This window comes from Silurus aristotelis (assembly GCF_946808225.1).
Source record: "Silurus aristotelis genome assembly, chromosome: 17".
In the NCBI taxonomy this organism is placed as follows: domain Eukaryota; kingdom Metazoa; phylum Chordata; class Actinopteri; order Siluriformes; family Siluridae; genus Silurus; species Silurus aristotelis.
Genome location: NC_139590.1, coordinates 14,085,897 through 14,104,577, shown reverse-complemented (window position 1 = coordinate 14,104,577; position 18,681 = coordinate 14,085,897). Strand labels below are relative to the sequence as shown.

General features: G+C 38.4%; 3 protein-coding genes across 7 annotated transcripts; 2 read left to right on the top strand and 1 right to left on the bottom strand.

The window, feature by feature from the left end:
* The first annotated feature begins 455 nt into the window (after nt 1-455).
* On the top strand, nt 456-1,349 carry LOC310739862 (guanine nucleotide-binding protein G(I)/G(S)/G(O) subunit gamma-12-like). The gene is made up of 2 exons (XM_083566102.1): nt 456-689; nt 1,096-1,349. The coding sequence occupies exons 1-2, from the start codon at nt 594-596 to the stop codon at nt 1,219-1,221; spliced, it is 222 nt and encodes a 73-aa protein (XP_083422228.1). The 5' UTR covers nt 456-593; the 3' UTR covers nt 1,222-1,349.
* A 288-nt stretch (nt 1,350-1,637) lies between these two features.
* Nucleotides 1,638-12,572, bottom strand: fbxw9 (F-box and WD repeat domain containing 9). Of its 5 annotated transcripts, none has more exons than XM_083566099.1 (9): nt 12,270-12,572; nt 11,965-12,089; nt 11,387-11,522; nt 10,281-10,759; nt 9,721-10,148; nt 9,046-9,194; nt 6,192-6,395; nt 6,001-6,066; nt 1,638-4,133 (listed from the first exon to the last, which is right to left on the bottom strand). In XM_083566099.1, exons 2-9 carry the CDS (start codon nt 12,072-12,074, stop codon nt 4,059-4,061), a joined length of 1,647 nt encoding a protein of 548 aa, XP_083422225.1. In that variant the 5' UTR covers nt 12,075-12,089; nt 12,270-12,572; the 3' UTR covers nt 1,638-4,058. The 5 variants fall into 5 exon arrangements, 4 of the variants coding, with proteins under 4 accessions (XP_083422225.1, XP_083422224.1, XP_083422226.1 ...); XM_083566098.1 differs by having other exon boundaries at nt 12,245-12,564; XM_083566100.1 differs by having other exon boundaries at nt 11,965-12,059; nt 12,245-12,524.
* Nucleotides 12,573-12,804: 232 nt separating this feature from the next.
* antkmt (adenine nucleotide translocase lysine methyltransferase) lies at nt 12,805-18,416 on the top strand. Its single transcript, XM_083565663.1, has 6 exons — nt 12,805-12,938; nt 15,382-15,545; nt 15,636-15,740; nt 17,042-17,182; nt 17,287-17,337; nt 17,441-18,416. The coding sequence occupies exons 2-6, from the start codon at nt 15,384-15,386 to the stop codon at nt 17,639-17,641; spliced, it is 660 nt and encodes a 219-aa protein (XP_083421789.1). The 5' UTR covers nt 12,805-12,938; nt 15,382-15,383; the 3' UTR covers nt 17,642-18,416.
* Nucleotides 18,417-18,681: the final 265 nt, after the last annotated feature.

The window sequence follows — 18,681 nt, the reverse complement described above, 5'->3', positions numbered from 1 at the left end:
TTGGTCTTTGTCTATTGTAGTGTAAATATATCTTTTAACTGCTGGGTTTCATATTGATATTTCCTCTATTATCCCTTCTTTGAAATTATATATTGACAACTACTGCACTATAATCCACTTTGAATTAACAAGTTAATAATCTACAGAAATATTTGACTTCTGTAAACGTTTTTTTTTTTCCTTTCTTCAAAACCACAAGCCCGAACCAATAAGCAGCATGTTAGCAGAATATTTCATTCTGCCCCTGTGGGGAATTTCTTTTCTGAGGGTGTGTGATGTTGGTGTGACATTTCTACACCTGCATGTGCGACCTTTCAACTCAGCCACATCACAAGACGCTTTGAAGTGACCGCAGGAACGCACACAGAGAGGACAGTCCAACACGAGTTAAATAGCCGGGAATGGGGAATCACACCTCGATACCACGTTAAAGCAACTCTGCATCTCTGATTGCATTCAGGTGAATCCATAGGTGAAACCATGGCCTACAAAGTGTGGTGTGACAAGAGAAGCGCTGCAAACTCTGCGGAATAAGTTGAGCTGTACCGAAACAGAAACGTGATTAGGCTCATGCTGCAGGTTGTGGCTGTGGGATGGAGGCTGGAAAAGTGTACAGCAGTAACACAGTGCTTCAAGCTAGAAAGGCTGTGGAGCAACTGAGGCTGGAGGCCAATGTGGAAAGGATCAAGGTAAGAAAATACCTATTCATTATATTGTTCATTTTGATGTGATTCATTTTATATATTCATTTTATGTTGTTTATTAGACATATTTAAATCATTTAATATATTTAAGAACTAATTTAGGAGCTGCATAGGGTTACTCCAATGCTACTGATTTGATCCTTAGCTCTTACTGGTTTACACGGTTTTTCCTGTGTCTGTGGTTTCTACACATCTTCACCAATAGAAATTGCCCCAGATGTGAATGAATCTGAGAATGTGTGGGTGCATGATGCCTGGATTTGATGTTTTCTCTATTTACTCATTACTCTCTTCTATCTGAATCTGGACCTAATAATGCTGCATAATATTGTTTTCTGGAACATTTTGCCTCATCAAATTGATGGTGTGTGTGTGTGTGTGTGTTTATTAGATCTCAGCTGCGGCTGCTCAGCTAGTGCAGTACTGTCAGGAGCACCGGCGTGGAGATCCACTGCTTACAGGCATCGCTGCCTCCTCCAATCCATTTAAGGACAAGAAGACTTGTGTGCTACTGTAAGAGTACACATCCACTTCTATTATATGTATATGTGAAGGATGACAATGTATTAATGTCCATATGTTGCATGCTACCTTATATCCTTGGCAGTACTAACTCTCACTAATACTTTATTAGATTTAACCTACTTGAACTAGCTATTGGACATGTTTTTCAGACTTCAGTTAAGTTCTGTATGGTGCTCTTTATAAGTTGTTGTACCGTTCTGATTTGTTTGTGTGCCAGTGCTTCTTTTAATAAATTGAGACCTCTAGCCTTAACATTTATTTATAAATCAAAACTTGGACAGAGAGATTATGAAAGGTTATATATTGCATAAACTGGTAACTGAAAGGGGATGAATAATCAACTCCTAAACAAGTGAAGCATTTCATCTCACATATTGTTTGTTGTCTTGTACAAACAGATGACTCATATACTCAACATGTATTTATTAATGAAAACAAACTGACAAATAAAATGCAAATTACAAGGTTACAGGTGGCAAACAGAAACTGAAGATCAGTAAGTCTAAATGTTGGACAAACAGCAGTTCTTTTAAGCTTTAAACCAAGTAAACCACTGCACCACAATGTAATTTGTGCACACTGTTATGAAGTGGCAGATAAATCATTGGGAATTTAGATGAAATGGCAAAGAGATGGAATTTCTTTGATTGAACCGGCATACTATTATTACACATATTTTACAGTTAATTTAAGATTAGCAGTAAACACACCGTGTTTACTGACATCTACTTTTACCAGATACATAGTTCCAGAGTATTGTCCCCTAAATCCCTATAATGCAATAGTTGGATATGCTGCAAAGCACATATCAGACACAAATGAAAACAGTGTGTTATTTGAACATTACACCCATATATGAGCCCAACTTGTTGCCACAATGTTAATGAAATGTCTTTCTATGCTTTTTACTTTCCCTTCACTGGAACTGAGAAGTCCAAACATCTTCTAGTGTGACAATCCTCTCTGCACAACCCCACTGTACACCTTGGGGATAATCTGGAATACTGACTGCACCGTGCTTACAATCAGTACCTGACCTCTGTAATGATCTTGTGGCTGAATGAGCACAAATCCCCCAAAGCCACGCTCCAAAATGTAGTGAAAATCCTTCCCAGAAAAGTGGAGGTTATAATAACAGCAAAGGGGGACTGAAACTGAAACAAACTTGGCAACAAGCACATATTGGTGTCAGATTATAGATTTTGTATATATATATATATATATATATATATATATATATAAAATGTAATCACACATTTTTATGTTATAATGTACAGATAAATCTAATGTACCATAAGTTAATATTTTTCAAGTTTTTAATACTCTAATCAACATGGCCATGGACAAATATGTATGCTTTATGCAAATATTCATTATTAGTGAAACCTCATCAACATAGAGCATGAAGACTAAATATTCTTGTAAATGTTTTAAAGTAATGATGGGGTTTTAAATTACGTTGGTGTAAATCATCAGGACGCCAAATGGAACTTATGCTGTTTTCGCACGGACAGTTTTAATTGCACCATGGTGGTTTTTGGTGCTTGATTTGAGACGTGGCACATCAGTAAAACAAATGTTTAGTATAAAACAATATTTTTGGTGGAGTTTATTAATTGTTTTATATCTGAGCAAAAGAAAGAATCTCGTAAATAAATGTGTTGCATTAAAAGGTTTTGCCACTTTTCTATTTATTTCTATTTTTATTTATAATGTTCAAACAGAAATGCCTTTTGCATTAAACCTGTAAGATGTAAACTATACAATCTGCATAATTACTAACGTGTCTTAATTCAGTTCAAATTCTATCACTTTAGTAATTATGCAAATTGTATAGTCTAATATTCAGTTAAAAAAAAAAAGTGTTGCTTATCAATTAATGCACTTGAACACAGTAATGCTTTTAGACTTTTACAATGGATGCCCAACATACAGTATACAGACAAAAGTATTGTGATGCCCAAGTTTTTTAAGCCATATGTGGTTCTTCCCCACCTGTTATCACAAAGTTGGATGCATACAGTTATATAAGATGTCATTGAAAGCAAGCAGCATACATTTTTTTCCTTCACTTGATCCAGGAGACCTAAACCAGCATGACAATTCCCCATGTACAAAACCAGCTCCAAGAAAATATGTTGTACATGATTTGGAGTGACCTTAACCCTATTGAAATGGAGTGCTGACTACACCCCCGGCCTTTTCACCCGACATCAGTACCTGACTTTACTAATGTGGCTGAATGAGCACAAAATCTCCTCAAGCACACACCAAAATCTAGTTGAACAGCTTCAGTGAAGATTATAACAACAAAAGGGGACTTAATGTGGAAAAGATAATCTTTTGTCCTTATATTGTTCAATCTGTGAAACATTAGACCTATTATTTAACAAAGAAAAACAATTATTTATTAAAGGAATCTCCAGTGTTAGTGCTTTGACACACTCAGAGGTAAAACAAAGTTTAAAAAAAATGTTCATAGCTGCTACAACATAAATTATAACAAAAACTTGATTTTTGGATTTTCTACAACAAAAAACTAAACGAGATACAATGTTTCATTGTTTAATAAATAAAACAAAACTCATAGCATTAGCAAACTGCTGTGGTATAAGATGATTACAACACTTCTGGATGTGTCGTAATTAGAAAATAATCTACATCGGGATATTCATTATCCTACTATTGATTACTTTCCTGCCACATCACACCCCACATTTTATTCACCATATAAGAACAGACCTTTTGTCAGCATGGGAATAAAAAGGTAAACTGCAGAGTGCCTTTGGATGATTGTGTGACTGCAGCATGACACTGGACATACCAGTGTTACTGTTTGGGCCTCCACACTTCCACATTTTCATCTCCAGAAGCCACAGCAAGCACCCCGGCCTCAACACTCAGCTATAGGAGACAAAGGGAGACAGACACAATGAGACACCAGGACAAGAATCTCATGGCAGAAATACTATTCCAAGATGGGACCATTGAAAAGACTTTAAAAGACATTTTTGTTTAAAAAAAAAAAAAAAAAAAAAAAAGCATTTTCCAATTATGATATGTTGCCAGGTGACTATAAATGCCTATAAGAAACTATTCTATATTATATTTTTCCATCTTTAATTTTCCAACTTTTTGACACTTGGAAAAGATTTAGACTTTTGGCATAATTAGTGATTTGATGCAGACAGAACTACCCAAGCCATGCACCACCCAATAAATAAATAAATAAATACATGAATAAATAAATAAAAATACTGAAATGTGGCAAATATACACAGCTCAGGCATAACATTATGACATTATAACATTATGATCAGTGAGAGAATAACATTATCTCTTCTCTTAATCATGCAGTTAGCGGGTGGGATATATTAGGCAGCAAGTGAACATTTGGTCTAGGGCTGCAACAACTAATCGATAAATTCGATAATAAAATTAGTTGTCAACAAATGCCCTCGTCGATTAGTTGGGCTGGAAACGGCAAGAAAACACAGCTGCTTGAAAATGGCGGAGAGTTCAGGGTGAAACGGCAGCAGGAAAAGAAAACACACTGGTGTCACGGATGAAGGTGAAACATCAGCACGGGAAGCAAAAACTGTATAATCCTCATCATGTGAAAACTGTATAGTTCATGGAGTGTTATTGTGTAAACTGTTTGTTTTACACAAGAACGACTGTTCTGTCGTGACTCGCGAGCATCAGGTTGCGCATTCAGTGCGCTCACGACATAGTATGGATTCAATTAAACCGGTGCGAAGCAGCACTAAATCTGAACAGCAGCCGTAAATGAATAGTTTTTAGTCACTTTTGTAGTTTTTATCGAATGATGATGCATTTGTACACCAATGCATATTTCCCCTATTATTATTTTTTTTTTTTATCAAGCCTGTTACCTTCTGCGTTTCTCCATTCCATTCTCTTTTTATAGCATTTGTCTACTACAACTGTTATCTGTTTTTAAACGTGATTTACCGCGGCTTTACTACTTTCAGCTTTTTTAATGTTTGTATATTTAATTTATGCATATATCATTTAATTATTACACAAAATGTAATTAATTATATTTCAGATGCTTATATCTTCACAACTAAACAAAATGTCTAGGTATTTTTTTTTAAAGCATAGTTTTCAATTTGCCGTCACCAATTATCATTACAAACAATACAAATATTTGATTTATGCAATTTACACCTTGCATACCTTGGTTTTTTTTTTGCTTTTTTTTTTGCTTTTTTTTTTAAGGAAAGAAACAACCCAGCATGAGTGAATTCGTTAAAATGAGAAATCCCCCATGTACTTCATAACAAGCAGCCACTGTAAGGTTCAAGGTTTAAAATATAAAGGTAGTTAAACTCAATATCTGGCTTTTGTTTTTGTTTTTTTTAGGTACACTTTTATACATAAAACCCGAATTAGTGTTTTATATAGTTATAATAACCAAAACATCTTATTTAAATTCGTTGAGTTTTAATCTGATAAATCGAAAAAATATTCGTTGATTCATCGATTATGAAAACAATCGTTTGTTGTAGCCCTAATTTTGTCCATAAAGTTGATGTGTTCGAAGCAGGAAACATGGGCAAGTGTAAGGATTTGAGTGAGTTTGACAAGGGCCAGATTGTGATGGCTAGACGACTGGGTCAGAACATCTCCAAAACTGCAGCTCTTGTGGGTCTGCAGTGGTCATTATCTATGAAAAGTGGTAGTCCTTGGATAGGGCAACTGTTAAATGCAGTAAATATAAAAGTAAGGATATAGCTACACTCACCCCATTCACCACTGCTTTATTATGAAGTGTGCACAGAGTCTTGGGGGGTGCACATGGAAGGTGAACCTGCAATGATCCAGAAAGTCACATGACCACCTTACAAACCAAAAAAAAAACCCACAAAGCAAACTGCATAAAGTAACTGACAAAACACTTTCCCATGTACACACTGCAATATCAATACGTTTCACCTTAATTGTGCGATCTGACGAGCAGGTGTAAAGAGTCCCAGCCGAATTGTGGACACCAGTCACCAGTGAACTGTGGCCTACGTTAAACTGGGCTACTGATTTGAAGGAGCCTTCGTTCATGGAGAACGTGTGAAGGAGTCCATGATAATCTCCACCCCAGATCTCTCGCCCACTGTACGACATGGACGACAAGTAAGACTTCAGCTGCAGACAAACAGACAGACAGACAGACAGACAGACAGACAGACAGAAATTATTCATCCCTTCTGAGTATATCCCACATAAACAAACCTTTATATAAATATGATCATATTAATCCATACACTATATCATTCAAAGTATGCACTAAATGGTCTGTGAGCATTTAAGTAGGAAATTTGCATAATGCTTTAGTAAGAATTTAATGCACTGATTTAGAAAATCATTATTGTAAATGAAGAATAAAATGCTACAGGTGTTAACGTGCGCTCATGAACGTGTAAAAACCCTTCATCACTGACTGAAGCACAGTACGAGAAAGTATTAAATCTTTATCTGATGCATGCTGGAGTGCACTGTTTAGCTAATGAGTTAACATGTAGTATAATCTAATATGGATTTAATTTTGCATATTGTTTTAACCAGTACATACTGTATGTATTTAATAATAATGAGCTACTAAATATTAGTTCAGCACATCGTATTAACGCGACAATATAGATTTCAATTATTTTGAGCCAGTACTTATTCATTTAGAGTACAGTTGTGGCTAATAGTGATTAATAAATTAATATCAGGTACCTCTCATAGCTAATACTAATTAATAAAGCATACAGTGCTGACTAGCAAGTTTCCAGAAAGCGACACTAGGTTAGCTGCTATGAAGTTAGATCACTTAACAGAAATCATTTAGAAGTGTTTTAGCCCATAACTATTTACTACATATTTCTAGCTAGCAAGTATTAATGGGCACATAGTGTTAGCTGGTATGTATTAAATTCGATCTCTGTTTTACATATACAGTGAGGAAAATAAGTATTTGAACACCCTGCTATTTTGCAAGTTCTCCCACTTAGAAATCATGGAGGGGTCTGAAATTGTCATCGTAGGTGCATGTCCACTGTGAGAGACATAATCTAAAAAAATAAATCCAGAAATCACAATATATGATTTTTAAACTATTTATTTGTATGATACAGCTGCAAATAAGTATTTGAACACCTGTCTATCACCTAGAATTCTGACCCTCAAAGACCTGTTAGTCTGCCTTTAAAATGTCCACCTCCACTACATTTATTATCCTAAATTAGATGCACCTGTTTGAGGTCGTTAGCTGCATAAAGACACCTGTCCACCCCATACAATCAGTAAGAATCCAACTTCTAACATGGCCAAGACCAAAGAGCTGTCCAAAGACACTAGAGACAAAATTTTACACCTCCACAAGGCTGGAAAGGGCTACGGGGAAATTGCCAAGCAGCTTGGTGAAAAAAGGTCCACTGTTGGAGCAATCATTAGAAAATGGAAGAAGTTAAACATGACTGTCAATCTCCCTCGGACTGGGGCTCCATGCAAGATCTCACCTCGTGGGGTCTCAATGATCCTAAGGAAGGTGAGAAATCAGCCCAGAACTACACGGGAGGAGCTGGTCAATGACCTGAAAAGAGCTGGGACCACCGTTTCCAAGGTTACTGTTGGTAATACACTAAGACGTCATGGTTTGAAATCATGCATGGCACGGAAGGTTCCCCTGTTTAAACCAGCACATGATGAGTACCATCCCAAGAACACCATCCCTACTGTGAAGCATGGGGGTGGTAGCATCATGCTTTGGGGGTGTTTTTCTGCACATGGGACAGGGCGACTGCACTGTATTAAGGAGAGGATGACCGGGGCCATGTATTGCGAGATTTTGGGGAACGACCTCCTTCCCTCAGTTAGAGCATTGAAGATAGGTCGAGGCTGGGTCTTCCAACATGACAATGACCCGAAGCACACAGCCAGGATAACCAAGGAGTGGCTCTGTAAGAAGCATATCAAGGTTCTGGCGTGGCCTAGCCAGTCTCCAGACCTAAACCCAATAGAGAATCTTTGGAGGGAGCTCAAACTCTGTGTTTCTCAGCGAGAGGCCAGAAACCTGACTGATCTAGAGAAGATCTGTGTGGAGGAGTGGGCCAAAATCCCTCCTGCAGTGTGTGCAAACCTGGTGAAAAACTACAGGAAACGTTTGACCTCTGTAATTGTAAACAAAGGCTAGTGTACCAAATATTAACATTGACTTTCTCAGGTGTTCAAATACTTATTTGCAGCTGTAAATAATTAAAAAATCATACATTGTGATTTCTGGATTTTTTTTTTTTTAGATTATGTCTCTCACAGTGGACATGCACCTACGATGACAATTTCAGACCCCTCCATGATTTCTAAGTGGGTGAACTTATAATATGTAAAATAGCAGGGTGTTCAATTACTTATTTTCCTCACTGTATATATTTATTAATTTGAAGTGTTTTAGCTAATAACAATGACACCATATGTGCAGCCTATATTCCAAAGCTATAGTATTTATAGTGTTACAGCACGGTGGGCATTCCAGTTTTTTCCCAGCATGGATGTGCTCTGGGCCCTGTTTAGGTTTGAGCTAGACCTCTTAGTTCTACTAAAGAGAAATTATATAGTGTACAAACAACATAATAGAAAATTTATGTGACTAATTTTGTGGCAAATGTTTGAAGAAAGCCTATATATGTACGATCATTTCCCGGCTGTACTTTTGGTCATGAAGTTTATGGTGCTAGTAGGTATTTAGTACCAAGATTTCCAAGTAATCATTATTAATTGTGTTTTTTTTTACTAGGATGAACGATGTATATACATGTATTCTCTTCAGTGGTTTTCCAGCTCGGCGGTCAAACACAGCCACCGTGTTGTCTTTGCTGCCAGAAATGATGTACTGCTCATCAGAAGCCAGACACAGCACGATGTCTCTATGTAGATGCAGGCTTTTGACCAGTGGATCTGCAGCTGTGACAGAGAAATAATTACATCATTACACATGACATCAGCAAAGGGCACTCACAGTATAAAGCCATCACTGTATGAAAATACAGAGATGTCATGTTTTACAAGGTATATTTATTAAAACTCTAATCATCAAACATAGATGCATGTATATGGTCAAAGGCTTGTGGATACTTGATCCCCAAAACGCTACTACAAAGTATAAATTAATAATTGTCTTTATTTCATGCGGAATTGCAATTTCCTGTCACTGGCACTAAGAGGTTCAAACCTGTTCCAACATGACAATGTGCACAACGCAAGCTCCATGAAGACATGGTTTGCAATGGTTGTGGTGGAAGACTTCCACCTATGAGTGGGAAAGTTTTTTGTCCACAAACCTTTGCTACATAGTATAAAAAGGCATTCTGCTTGCCAAATTCAGGCTGCCATTTGCTCTTTGCTAAAAACTCTCATGCCCTGTTGTGTCACTGGCCTTTATTTACCCCACTAAGTAAACCAATCCTGTACACAACTTTACACCACTGACCTCTGGTGTCATAAATGCTGACTTTCTGGTCATGTGACCCAGCAAACAGCATGTGATCCTGGCAGGAGAGAGAGAGCACGGCCGAGCGACTCTGGATCTTTCCCCGCTCTGCCCCTCCGGCGTTTAGGTCCCACAGCTTCACTGTGCTGTCGAAGGAGCCAGAAGCCAGGAGATCACCACTGGCTGCCAGGCACCACACCCAGCCTTGGTGTGCGGTGCGGTAGTGGCCACGAGGTCCCAGTTTGCATACCAATGTCTCACTCAAGCCCCTTCTCATATCCCACAGGTTCACATTACGGTCTCTGGAGCCGGAGACACACACGGAGCCTTCGCCTCCAACCAGCAAGACTGTATTAACGTCAGCAATGTGGCCTGATGAGAGTGTAATGTGCTCCAGGGCAGATGTGAGATTCGTAGTTATGTTTATCCTGAATGTAAGAACAAGAGAGATGTCCGTTAAGACATACAGTCCAATAATCAATATGTGGTCATGAACATAAGAGGAATAAGCGTATCTGAATCATACAAAAACTTGTGACGGCAAATTCCAGAACACATACCCTCTGTCTTCGTGGTCCTGGTGTCCATCTTGGAGTCGGTCGTCATGAATGACGGCATTCTCTCTTCCCTCTTCTCTCATGATTATTACGTTATTATCCTGCTCTTCTCCTTCTGCATGCCTTTCAGGACCCTCTTCACCTTCTGGCCTGATTTCATCCCGAGCAGGGCCAGGTTGTCTCTCTGCATCCGCTTCATGAGCTGCTCTGTTTGGCACTTCTTGCCCTGCTCCTTCTCCATCAGCTGGAACAGCTTCATCCTGATTTCCTACCTCCTGGATCCCAATACCTTGCTCTAGTTTTGCTTTTTCTTTGTATCCTGCCCAGCTTTCAATCAACTGTTCCATCTCAAGGCACGCTGTGAGCCAGTCGAAATTATTCCTCGGCCCAACTGGAAAGGATTTATTGGGGCCTGTGAGTCGCTGAGCCCGGAGCTGCCAGGCTGGCACATCCTCACTCACCTGTCCCAATGCCCTGCACACCTAGATAGGAAATGAGGCACAGGGGCAATTTAAAATCACCTGATTAATAACTGACCTAATAGATCTCATAGGTTATGAAAGCATATTGAATGAAGGCTCCTAAGTAGTGTAACAAAAATGCATTTGACTCGTAGGTGAGAAATAACAAATTTGATTAATAACTATGCTACAGCCGAGAGTCTAGATCACAAGATGAGTCTGTTACTCATCACTTTTTTTTATATACTCTAAACTGTAAAGTATGGTGACAACACTAGCTGTTAAAGCCAGTGTATCTTCTGCCATCTAGTGGCCGACCGCGATACAGCATTAACCCCACCCACAGCCATACAAGAAAAAATAGTCTATAGGTTTTTTTTTATTAATTTCTTGACTGTTCTTTTTGTCAGCAGTTGCCTTTTACTAGTCCTTGCACATAAATATCTCTACCTTAGGTAAAATATATATGATAAACACATTTACACAAGTTGTTGTGGAGGAGAAAAGCCATACATCATCTAAATCCAACATTAATTACAATCAAAGAAGGAATGAAACATTTGCTGTTGCAAGTGTCTTGTTCTCTGTAATCCAAGCTTAAAAGATAATAAGGTAGATAATAAACGATAATAAACTAAATCTGCTCACCTTAGGCAGGATGTTAATGATGCATTGAGCGGGCAGATGAGAGGCGATACATACTACCATCTCCCATGGCAAAGACAATAATCCTGAGGTGGAAGAACTCAACTCTGTGGGGCTGCCACATTGCTTCAGATTTACCCTGTGAGAAATGATTTAAAACTATAAATGCAAACAGAACACACACACACACACACACACACACACACACACACACACACACAAACACAAACACAAAAAGATACCGCTGGATCGGTGTTTTTTTATTTTATTTTTTTTAACCAAGAAAATAAGGTTGTGACATCAATATATCACAGCACTTCTGTTGCATTCTGGATTCTGAATGGTCTGATTTGTTTTGGAAAAATGCATGGCTCTGGAGTAGTGTCAGATCTAGGGCAATGACCTAATAAAACAATCATTTCCCGTACTGCCAACTGTGTAGCTTTGTAGCTGTGTCTAGCAGCCCTTCTTTTCCTTCAGCAGTACTCCCATATCACGTCAGGTCATGTACCATGAAACAAGAGCTCGGTTTCGGCTGCATTGTACAATGTGTAAGAAAAGAGATGAAGACAAGTACCCACCCTAACTGTGTGGATTGAGGAGGGTCACACTGCTCTTTTAAACACACTCCATCCTTTCTTCCCTCCTCCTCCTCCTCCTCTACTCGACCTGTCACCTGCGGCATAGGCATGCACTACACTACTAGCTGCAAACATAGAAAGAAGAAACACTGTTATTTCCTGATCTAAGTTTACATTTTTTTTTATCAGTGTTGCTGTGGTAACCCTCTGACCCACCAGCTTTCCTCTACATATTCTAATAGACTCGAATAAATAACACGCCAGCCAAGCTGTTACTCACTCAGCAATTTGGAGTCCAAAATTACCTCATGATTTCCCTTTCTCATAAAACCTCAATCCTTCCAGATCAAATCGATAAACCAAGCCTCTCCGGCTCGCCGCTGACGTCACCCGCTGACATCATTACCACTGCCACTCGGTTCGGGTTTTATAACGTCACAGACGTTAAAAACTAAACGTTTTTTGGCTCCTCGTGCCTGTTAAACGGTCCTCGTAAAAACATGGGAGTCACGCTTTACCAGCTATTTGGCTTGTTATCCAAAAGTTTAGAATTCAGTCTCACTTCCGGCGCACAACAGCGTTCAAAACAGGATGTATAATACCGCTCTAAATAATAAAAGTAGTATCCTATAAGATCAACAAAAAAATCCAATCTTTAAAAAATACATGGATAACATTTAAAACGAATAAATATATCTATTAAAAGTGTTCAATTATGTTTTCTTTATATTACTTTTATTTAACTTTAGCGTCATTTTTACGCAAAACATTGAACCTTTATTTTGATAAATATCAAGGCTAAATTTCAAATGCAATTCCCAGTCCTATACTAATGCACTGCGTAGGGGGCGAATAAATGTATTATAACCTATTATGTAGTGTACTTAATGTTCAAGTCGTTTGGAAACAAGCCTAAGTGGCCATTTTGGGAAAAGAAAATGGCACAGTGGCTCGTCTGGTGTCGCGACACCCAGGTTAGTTTCGACTCGTCTGGGTTTAAAGTAAATTTGAGCGCATTAAAGGTGTAAACACAGAGCTTTTTTGGTAGATGTTGATGTATTGTTTAAAATGCACAAACGGGGTCTTCTTTAGTCTAAATGTAATACTCTGTCCTCGAGTTTGACCGCCAAGACACAGCCTCATTCAGTAGACTGTTAAACCACCTATTAGTTTATACTGTATACATGTGGATTGTGCAGGACAGTGTAACACATGGTATCATAATAAGACTTTAATTGAAGAACGACAGTGGATATTTTATTAGCTGCCTGGTTGCAGTTTGGAGTTTAGTTTTTTTGTTTGTTTGTTTGTTTGTTTGTATGTAAGAAAAGATAAACATACATAAGGTTTACATCACATAAATAAAGTCTGTTTTCCCACATGAACATTTGTACACAAACCATGTTGTCATTGTTTTCGAGAAAGTCCCGCCCCTTTCCAGCTCAGCTCCAAAACACACTCACAAACTGGTTATTTATGGTTTCTTAAAGGAAAAGGTCACATTTAATAGACTCTGTTTTCTTTAATTAGATTAGATTCAACTTTATCGATATTGTGCAAGGTACATGTACAGAGACAATGAATTGCACCATCTAACCAGAAGTGCATAAGTGGCTTTTTTTTTTTTTTTTTTACAATAAATAACATTTAAGATAATAGCAGGTAATAATATATGGTATATGAGGTGGAGCTGGAGGTAGCAGAGCTGAAGATGTTAAGGTTTTCGTTAGGAGTGACGAGGATGGACAGGATTAAAAATGAGTTTATTAGAGGGACAGCGCATGTAGGACGTTTTGGAGACAAGGTGAGGGAGTCGAGATTGAGATGGTTTGGACATGTGCAGAGGAGGGACATGGGGTATATTGGTAGGAGAATGCTGAGAATGGAGCCGTCAGGAAAAAGGAAAAGAGGAAGACCAAGGAGGAGGTTTATGGATGTGGTGGGGGAAGACATGCAGGTAGTTGGGGTGAAAGAGGCAGATGTAGAGGACAGGGGGGTATGGAGACGGATGATCCGCTGTGGTGACCCTAATGGGAGAAGCCGAAAAAAGAAGAAGATACTGTGCAAAGAATATGCATAGACAGACATGTCAGAAGACAATATACACAATGACATGATATATTTATGTACAAGTATGAATGTACAGTATTTATCATACAGTATATACAGTATAAATACGGGTGGAATGTACAGTAGTACAAATGTGGGTTATGGATGGTGCGAAAAATAATTGTGTAGTGGAAAAGCAGGGCAGAATACACAAAATGACAATGCAGTATTGAATCAGCTGTTCAGTGCAAAGCTTTTCTTCAGACTGTTTGTGCGGCTCTGAGGCACCTGTAGCGTCTGCCCGATAGGAGAAGAATGAATAGTCCATGGTTGGGGTGAGTGGTATCTTTGCTGATGCCCCTCGCCCCTTTGCAGACAGTGTTTATTGTAAATGTTCTCTAAGGTGGGAAGCTGAGTGCAGATGATTCATGAGACAGTTTTCACCCTCCTCTGAAGGGCAGTGCAGCTGCTGTACCACACTGAGATGCTGTTAGTGAGGATGGTGTCAATGGTACAGCGGTAAAAGTTCTCCAGTATCCTGGCGCACAGGCAGGACTTTTTAAGACTCCTCCGGGAAAAAAAACAGGAGTTCTTTTTTCCTGATCAGGATAGAAGAGTTCAGAGACCAGGTGAGATCTTCAGAGATGTACCCTTAAATACCCTTAAAGCCAGAAGATGGCACAGTAAAATTACAGCTTTCTGATAGTTAGGAAGTTGGTATCTGACATCTGATACTACACCTATTGTACATTATAAGTGCTTTGCTCCTTAGCCCAACATTTGAACCCCTGATCAGTACCTTCGGATCATTAAATCAAAGCCTGTAACTGACACGCCACAGTTACAGTACATTTATGGCATTTAGCAGATGCCCTTTTCTAGAGTGACTTACAACTGAGCAGTTGAGGGTTAAGGGCTTTGCTTAAGGGCCCAGCAGTGGCAGCTCGGTGGTCTTGGGATTTGAACTCATGACCGTCCAATGTCTTAACCACTGGGCTGCTCTCTCTCGTGCTTTCTCTCTTTCTCTCTCTCTCTCTCTCTCTCTCTTGTGCTCGCTCTGCAGTGTGCAGTTTAGGGTGGTTTGGATGTGTGGATGTTGTCTTGGACGTCTCTACATGTGCAGTTTCATAAAGCTGTATAGACGTGCACAGTTGACTTTCATTTCCAATGCACAGAATCTTGAAATGTCACTGAATAATAAGATTTAAGGACAATTCCTTTGATAATGTAAATCTGGGTGGAGGTATAAGGCCTACCTTTGATTCATATGAATAAATGATTTAAATAGAACAATAGTCTCGACCGTTCCTGTAAAATAGTTTTTAGCAAAACTACTCAACACTTAATTTTTTATTATTTTTTTTATAGGCATGGAGGATGAAACACAGGAGGAAATGCTTGGCCAGTTTAAAGAAAAGCGTTTGGGCGCATTGGGTCTGTTACAGCTGACAGCGGGGACAGGACTGGCTGTGTACGCCATGTGGGCAGGGGTTTTGATGCCTGGGTTTCGCAGAGTGCCCCTGAAACTACAGGTTATTTTACAAGAGCAGCAGCATGAATAAAATTGAAAACCAGTAGAGTAAGTCACTGATGAGGATGATTGACTATTTGTGTTAATTTAGGTCCCGTATATACCAGCCAGTAAACGGCAAGTGGGCAACGTTATGACTCTGCTGAAGGGCCGCTCTGGAGGAATCGCTGACCTGGGCTCAGGAGATGGCAGGATTGTAAGTGGTTGGCTTGAAATTCTACATCAGTCTTTTTATGATTGGTTGAGTGTATCATTGCCTGGTATTAATATTTTGATGTGCATTCCTAAGGATGGATATACTTGCATTTGAATTTTCCATCTAAAGAGACTTTTGAGTGTAAGATTTGCAGCATGTATAATATTAAAATGCTGTACTGAATTTTCAGGCAATCTTTTGGACAGAAATTGCAGAAAAGTAACGAAAGCTTTGCAGTAACCTTTCCAGCGGATCATTCTTATGTTAATGATTACCTTCTCAAAACAGTGATTAGTATGGTCAATGTTCTATATTTAACCAGTGACTGTGTCTGTATATGGAATGATCTAAAGCCACTACTGATATAAACTCCTTTAAAAGTAGATCTACAGTGTAAGCGGCCATGCTGATTGGAAGTTGTCACTCTAAACACGGAACAAACTGGTACCCAAATTTCATATTAAGGAGGCATGTTGATTGTAGGTAGGGAATTTCAAGTTGTAGCATTTAGTGTATATGCTCTGGAGGAAAAAAATAGTGTGTTCTAGAAAATGTAAACAGAAGTCTGGATTGAAGCTGGCAAATCATTTGAATGGCTATATTGTTAATCACTCTGCTTTAAAATCACTGAAGGCTTGCTTTTATACAGACAGACAGATCCCTAATAAACCACCAAACAAATGCAATTCTTCTGCAAAATGCCCAAATATTACAAGTAAAGACAATAGTTTTTTTCTGTTCTTTATTGTTCTTTATTGTTCAGATTATTGTTCATTCATTCCAAGCATTAAGTTTTTTAACATATTTCTCTCTGTTAGTCTTTTGTGTTTGTATGCCTATTTTACACTGTGAATAGAGAAGACATTCTGTCTTAACTGCAGACCGCAAGATTACTTGAAACGTGAAACAGGAAGTAATGTGGCGGAAGTTCAACCAAGTTCAGCCAAGAACATTATTTGCCCTACAGTCCTTAAAACAGATAACTTTAATACACTGTCTATATCCAACTAACCGCAGTAGGGTTTGCGTAATAGCTGTGTTTTTATAGCAAGTGAAAGGAAAGACAGCATTTATAGACACGTTCCAGAACAGTGAAATTCTGTCTATCGCATATATCAGTATGTAAAGATTTCTGGAGTAGATTGGGCCTAACGGTTCCGACTTGGCAGTGCTAATATGTAAACTTTTAATTAATGCCACTAAACATATGCTAAATGATGGATCTATATTTGCTGTGCACAAGAGTATATGTATGAATTCATGTTAAATATTGTATTTTCATTATGCGTGTGCATCTTTAGGTTTTAGAAGCAAGCCAACTGGGTTTCTCTCCTGCTGTAGGCTACGAGTTAAACCCATGGCTCCTCCGGCTCTCAAGATTTCACGCTTGGAGAACCGGTCATTATGATAAAGTCTCTTATCGGAGGGAAGACCTGTGGAAGGTGAGGTGTTTGTACAGGGCAGGGAAGAATCTCATTTCTGTTTCGGTTGCAAAGATTTTCTTGAAATGTAAAGAAATTATATATTTTATTTGTTATGTTTACAGGTTAATCTTTCAGGCTATGAGAATATCACAGTGTTCTTGGCTCCGAGTGTGGTAAGTGTCATAGTGATTTTCATAGACCGTGATAAACATACCTGATGTTATGAAAAAAAATATTTTCATAAAGAATTTTACTGAAGGTATTGCCTTTCTTTAGCTTGAACTTTTGCAAAAGAAGTTACTAGCTGAGCTCCCTGAAGACGCCGTGATTGTTGCTGGTCGCTTTCCTTTTCCTGATTGGACACCCTGCAGAACAGAAGGGGACGGTGTGGACAGAGCATGGTCCTACCACATACAAGCTCTCAGAAAACACCATCTGTTATCAGAAGACAGCAGGTCAAACGAACCAGCCAGCTGATCCAGAAGTCATGTGACTTATTAAAAAAAAAAAAAAATGTTTTAAAGGGACTTTCTAGCCCTGTTATTTTAATGATTTTATTATTGTTTTACTAGACAGTTTTATTTCTGCAAAAGGACTGCAATATATTCATGTAACTTTCACTTTCACTATTGCATACTCTTAAAACTGTGCTTGTACAGTACCACAACTGTATTCAATGAGTTCAATGATGCATAATACCAGACATGTTTTGAACTCATGTCATGTGACTTGGTGGTTGGTGGTATCTACATCCACACTTAATGACTGGTTTAATTTGTACACCAAAATAATGCTAAAGGCTGCTTCCCTTTTAGCACCACTACACACTACAGTGTTACTTCCTGTCACTGTTTAGTCTGTGCCCAAATACTATGGCTAGCAATACTATTATGGTGGTCAGTGGCTGTTCTTTGTTTATTATTATTTTATTTTAATCTGTAAAAAGTCCACAGGCAATGTTCACCTATATAAATGTGCCAACAAAAAAAATACCAGTGAATGTATGTATATGCTAAGAAAATTTATAAAATTAGCCACTGGGTGAAGCTGATCAAACATCGTTACAGGATGTGTTCCTTTTATGTGTCATGTAGGAGCCTCAAATCTGCATTTTTCTAAATCACTCTTTGTTTCTGGATGCGTGTCTGAGAGAGACAGAGAGATCTCTTTGAAGCACCCAATTACTTCCTGCTTCTCATTGCGACCTGATTCATTTCACACACTCTTGAAAAAATAAAAAAATAAAAGAAAATATCTGTTTCCTCTTAATTCCTCAATTCTTTTTATTACATACGTATCCCATTTGTATATTTCTCTGAACTATTTTTGAAAAATTAAGAAAGTCTAAACTTTTATATTGTGTTATCATAGGAACTTGAGAAAATCAGGATTGTGACATGTTCATGCACAGGTCTGATGAAATATGGGTGCCACTAAATGTGATGTAAATATGCTTCATCAGTCCATGAATCTACTAGATCAGGATATCCAAATGAACATGCCAGAAGGTCCAACAA

What these genes read in the sequence shown, in the direction of transcription:
- LOC310739862 (XM_083566102.1), top strand. Translation starts at nt 594, where the DNA reads ATGGAGGCTGGAAAAGTGTACAGCAGTAACACAGTGCTTCAAGCTAGA. An exon ending in CCAATGTGGAAAGGATCAAG is followed by an intron (nt 690 to 1,095) that starts GTAAGAAAATAC and finishes TGTGTTTATTAG; the next exon opens with ATCTCAGCTGCGGCTGCTCA.
- fbxw9 (XM_083566097.1), bottom strand. Translation starts at nt 12,290, where the DNA reads ATGAGAAAGGGAAATCATGAG. An exon ending in CAGCATTTATGACACCAGAG is followed by an intron (nt 9,195 to 9,720) that starts GTCAGTGGTGTA and finishes TCTCTGTCACAG; the next exon opens with CTGCAGATCCACTGGTCAAA. An exon ending in AACCACTGAAGAGAATACAT is followed by an intron (nt 6,396 to 9,045) that starts GTATATACATCG and finishes GTTTGTCTGCAG; the next exon opens with CTGAAGTCTTACTTGTCGTC.
- antkmt (XM_083565663.1), top strand. Translation starts at nt 15,384, where the DNA reads ATGGAGGATGAAACACAGGAGGAAATGCTTGGCCAGTTTAAAGAAAAG. An exon ending in GCTCAGGAGATGGCAGGATT is followed by an intron (nt 15,741 to 17,041) that starts GTAAGTGGTTGG and finishes GTGCATCTTTAG; the next exon opens with GTTTTAGAAGCAAGCCAACT. An exon ending in GGAGGGAAGACCTGTGGAAG is followed by an intron (nt 17,183 to 17,286) that starts GTGAGGTGTTTG and finishes TTATGTTTACAG; the next exon opens with GTTAATCTTTCAGGCTATGA.